The following is a 4,740-nucleotide window of genomic DNA, read 5'->3' as shown; positions in this document are numbered from 1 at the left end:
AGTATACCCGGGCTCTCAGTATACGCTGAGATATCTTCATGTCCAGCACCATGTCCAGCTGTTCTCCTCCTCCTCGGGCGATGCTTCCTTTATCCTCGTACCTGATCATACACAAGTCAAAGGATTTCGGTAGTATAAAATTCTCATCAATCAAAGTATCGTTTAAGAACAAGTTCACCTGTTGTTTTAATAGATTCGCACGAGCTCTTGTCATAGGTCCAATTCTGACTTCATTGGACTTGAACTTCACAACAACATCTTCTTCATCTTGGAATGACGGAGGTAGTGGTTCGGTAGAGATGTCCTCATCAAGCACACCTGTTCATCGACTCACAAAGTCTCGTTGACGATGGTACTTTTTTGGATCTTGCGATGGTGGAGGCTCGGCGGCTCTTTCGGTGTTCGTCTCGGTGGCGATGGAGTTCGGCGGCGGCTGCTGGGTACGGTGGTTGGAGGAAACCCTAGGTATCATTTTATATTTCTCGATCTTTTGGAATTTTATTTGAAAATTCAGGATAACGATATTATCCCGGTTTGTTTTTTTAGTTTCCACATATGTTTTACTTAATGTAACTTGATTTTCCATGAAATATGTGGTTGCTCTAAAAAAAAAAAACTTCGAGTCCCCATCGTCCCCATCTAGACGACCGTGGAAACGAACTGCTCGGCCGCGTGGTCCTTCCCGCGCCAATCCGGAGTATTAGTTGGAAACTAGGACGCGGGGCTCCCGCGTGGTCGAGCTCACCGTCGCTCCGCTCCCCGGGTGCAGGTACGATTCTTTCCCCTGGAGAGTTCGTGAGAGAGAGAGGGAGAAAATGGTCGGGGCGGAAGGGGTCGTCGACCCAGCACCTTGGCACGCGCCGGATCCGGCCGCCGCCTCGCCAGTTTAGGCGGCCACTCCGGGCACGAGCGCGTGGGGCCGTCTTCGGGGGATTTTTCTTGACGGGATGGTGGCCGGCGGCCTGTGGGAGAGAGGGGGATGTGAGAGCGACATGCTCGAGTTATCCAGGAAGCGACATGCTCGAATTATCCAACCACCTTGCCACCTTGGCCTAATGATTTCAGTAGTTACATTCTGTATGACGTATGGTGTCTAGAAACAATGTACTCCGTATGTATGCTGGGAGTTGTCAAAGTCGATTGTTTGCTGAAAGATGTTATTGTTTGCCACAAGTTGTTGTATTCCTATGATATCTGGTTGACACCTTAACGCTTTAACTCGTGTGAGTGCAGAATGGCGCTCAACGACAAGCACACATACGCAGAGTTGGAGAAGGAGCTGTACTGGCCAGCTGAGAAGCTGCGGATCTCCATTACAGGAGCTGGCGGCTTCATCGCCTCCCACCTTGCTAAGCGCCTGAAGAGCGAAGGGCACTACATCATTGCCTCTGACTGGAAGAAGAATGAGCACATGGACGAGGATATGTTCTGCCATGAGTTTCACCTTGCTGATCTCAGGGTCATGGACAACTGCCTCAAGGTGACCACTGGGGTTGACCATGTTTTCAACCTAGCAGCTGATATGGGAGGGATGGGCTTCATCCAGTCCAACCACTCTGTCATCATGTACAACAACACTATGATCAGCTTTAACATGCTTGAGGCTGGTAGAATCAATGGTGTCAAAAGGTAACATTCCACCTTATACGACCTTTGTGTGCTTCACTGTAAGATGCTAAGGCCTGTTTAGGCTTGCCTGTTCTGCGCTCTAAATGAAAAACCTCATATACTTTGCCTTGGGTAGCAGTATGTCCACTTTTTAATTTTAATCAACAAAGAGGATGCAGTTATGAGTTTGTTGAATTGCATATTTGGATGAACGAATGTTTTACATTTATTATTGTATTTATAAAAATTAGTACTTGCTGTTTGCGCGCCGTAGAATATTCATGCTTGCCAAAGTGAAGGGTTCGGATTGGCCCAGTTTGGGAAAGTCTTCTTCGGGCACTTTCCACTAAGCGATATGTTGAAGACACTAACTGAGCGCGGGAAAGTTATTGTTGCTATGCAGTGCATGTGCACCATGCAGCATTGACATAAATGTTCGTGTTGGCCTGTATGTGGGTTGCATATAGCATGTACTAGAGGGGCGCGTCTGTTTCATGTGCACCATGTAGTATCTTCCAAAGTTCAGCTACAAAATTGGTGTTAAATTTTGCAAACCTGAAATGGTTTGGTAAATAATGTTTGTGTAGAGCACATACTATTTGTGCATGCTGCGCTGCATATAATGCTTTGCTGACCTGAAGGGTCTGGGTTGCAGGATTGGCCTAATGCTATGTAATAGTGTTTAACTCATGACAAGAAACATGATAATGTGTTCAACTGCAAATATTTTTTGCCCTAATGCATGGTTACAATTTTTGTGTACTCACGCTTATAGTGATAGAAGGAAGGAAAAAAGCATACGTAGAGCAACAAAACAATAACCTTAACAGCAGAGTCAGAGAAGAATATGCTATCACCAAATATGATTGAACTTCGCTTCTGCTTCCCTGTAGGTTCTTTTATGCCTCGAGTGCTTGTATCTACCCTGAATTTAAGCAGCTGGAAACTGTTGTTAGCTTGAAGGAGGCAGATGCTTGGCCTGCAGAGGTTTCATAATCTCTTCACACTCATACACGTTTATTTTTGCACTGAAACCTTTTATATTATGATAAAATGGCACTAACTTCAGTGATGCCTAATCTTTAGCCTCAAGATGCTTATGGTTTGGAGAAACTTGCGACGGAGGAACTGTGCAAGCACTACACAAAGGACTTCGACATAGAGTGCCGAGTTGGTCGCTTTCACAATATTTATGGTCCATATGGAACATGGAAGGGTAAGTTGTTTTTTTGGTGATTATTAATATCTATGGTTGTTATTTATAATGTGTTGGTTGCTAACTGTTGAGTTCTGACAATTACTTGGCTATATAGGTGGAAGGGAGAAGGCACCTGCTGCTTTCTGCAGAAAGGCTCTAACCTCCACTGACCGCTTTGAGATGTGGGGAGATGGTCTGCAGACTAGATCCTTCACATTCATTGATGAATGTGTGGAGGGTGTCCTCAGGTTAGAAAGACCTTGCGCATAAGTTCTTCACAGTCCAGTACATTTTCTTTTGCTATGTAACCCATTCCTTATATGTCCTATTTTTCATGAAAATATGCCTTAGAATTACATAAATTTAGTTTTTGCATCAATCTTCCCTTGCTAGCTTGGGTAATAAGATGATTTGTGCTGAAATGTTGACTGAATGCTTGCAGCTTTAGTTCAGAGAGAAACATTATTTGTCCTAGCTCTTCTGAGACTTAAAAATTTCAGATAATCAGATGGAACATTGATTTTTACTGAAGAGAACTTACAGTGTGAGGAACACCTCTTTGTTTTGTAGTTTCTTAATTGATTGTACTCACCCAATAAGAAATGCAAAATGCACTACAAATGGAATTTAGGCGGGATCCCACTTGACACTCTAATGCTTATGCGTTATCATGTTGAGCCAGTGAATCTTATGTTCCCATCCCGCCATTACTTTCCAGTGTCATAAAATCCTCTGTAAAATCATATAGCCATCGTGAGGTCCTCTACTTTGCTAAGGAGCAATTTATTTTCTATGGTCAGCTTAAGTAATTTTTTTTTCCAAATGCTTTCAGGCTAACGAAGTCTGATTTCTGTGAGCCTGTGAACATCGGGAGTGACGAAATGGTGAGCATGAACGAGATGGCCGAGATTGTCCTTGGCTTCGAGGACAAGCAGCTGCCCATCCACCACATCCCTGGCCCCGAGGGTGTCCGCGGCCGTAACTCTGACAACACACTCATCAAGGAGAAGCTTGGCTGGGCTCCAACCATGAGGCTGAAGGTACCCTCCCAAAGTTTTGTACAGTTTTCTCTTGTGTTCAGCTACCCAGATTAAATGATCAATACTCATGAAACTGGATCCAAATTATTCCTGCAGGACGGGTTGAGGATAACATACTTCTGGATCAAGGAGCAGATTGAAAAAGAAAAGTCTGAAGGCAAAGACATGGCGGCCTACGGAACATCCAAGGTCGTCGGCACCCAGGCGCCGGTCCAGCTTGGATCCCTCCGCGCTGCAGATGGCAAGGAGTAAAACACTCGCCCTGGGAAAGACGATGATGCCATTATATGCCGTTGGTTCCAGACGTGGCATCATCTGCTGTTTCTTAGTTACCGCACCATCTCCATATCTTTATTCAGTTTGGACTTGACCTGCAACATGAGATCTATACCTTTGGTTAGCCTGCATTCTGTGTTTTTGTAAACGAGAAAAACTGCTTTATACAAGAGGATGGCAATGTTATAGACAACAATATTAAACTATACATGTAAAATGATGTCGGTTCATCTTCATGAGGAAATGATGTGGATGATGCTGCTTCAGCCGCAACTAGCTTGGCCTTCTTACTGCCGATAGGGCGTCCCGCCAAGGTTACCATCGACGCCGTCGGATGTCTTTGCCAATTGAAGGCGTCTTTGCCTCCACTTCTCACACTCTTTAAGCTTGGTGTAGCAATGCAACAAGTTGAATCATTTGCCTCTAAAAGTCCGAACTGGAAGAAGAGAAGAGGAGGTCAACACGTGGAAAGCAGAATGGCACACGTATGAATGATGGCAATCCACATATACATTTCACAACACCCCCACTCGCGTGTGACGGGAGAAGAGAAAGTCAACACGTGAAAGAAGAAGAGCACACCGAAACAGGACATCAGCGGTGGCTAAAGAGGGGGGC

The 4,740-nt window shown here is 44.9% G+C and overlaps 1 protein-coding gene across 1 annotated transcript; it reads left to right on the top strand.

The window, feature by feature from the left end:
- The first annotated feature begins 1,234 nt into the window (after window positions 1-1,234).
- LOC124652610 (GDP-mannose 3,5-epimerase 2-like) lies at window positions 1,235-4,358 on the top strand. The gene is made up of 6 exons (XM_047191646.1): window positions 1,235-1,629; window positions 2,502-2,595; window positions 2,695-2,824; window positions 2,922-3,054; window positions 3,639-3,846; window positions 3,943-4,358. The coding sequence occupies exons 1-6, from the start codon at window positions 1,235-1,237 to the stop codon at window positions 4,096-4,098; spliced, it is 1,116 nt and encodes a 371-aa protein (XP_047047602.1). The 3' UTR covers window positions 4,099-4,358.
- Window positions 4,359-4,740: the final 382 nt, after the last annotated feature.

Source organism: Lolium rigidum, chromosome 5 (genome assembly GCF_022539505.1).
Source record: "Lolium rigidum isolate FL_2022 chromosome 5, APGP_CSIRO_Lrig_0.1, whole genome shotgun sequence".
Lineage (NCBI taxonomy): Eukaryota > Viridiplantae > Streptophyta > Magnoliopsida > Poales > Poaceae > Lolium > Lolium rigidum.
The sequence above is the reverse complement of the archived record's forward strand: the minus strand, read 5'-3'. Positions and strand labels throughout refer to the sequence as shown.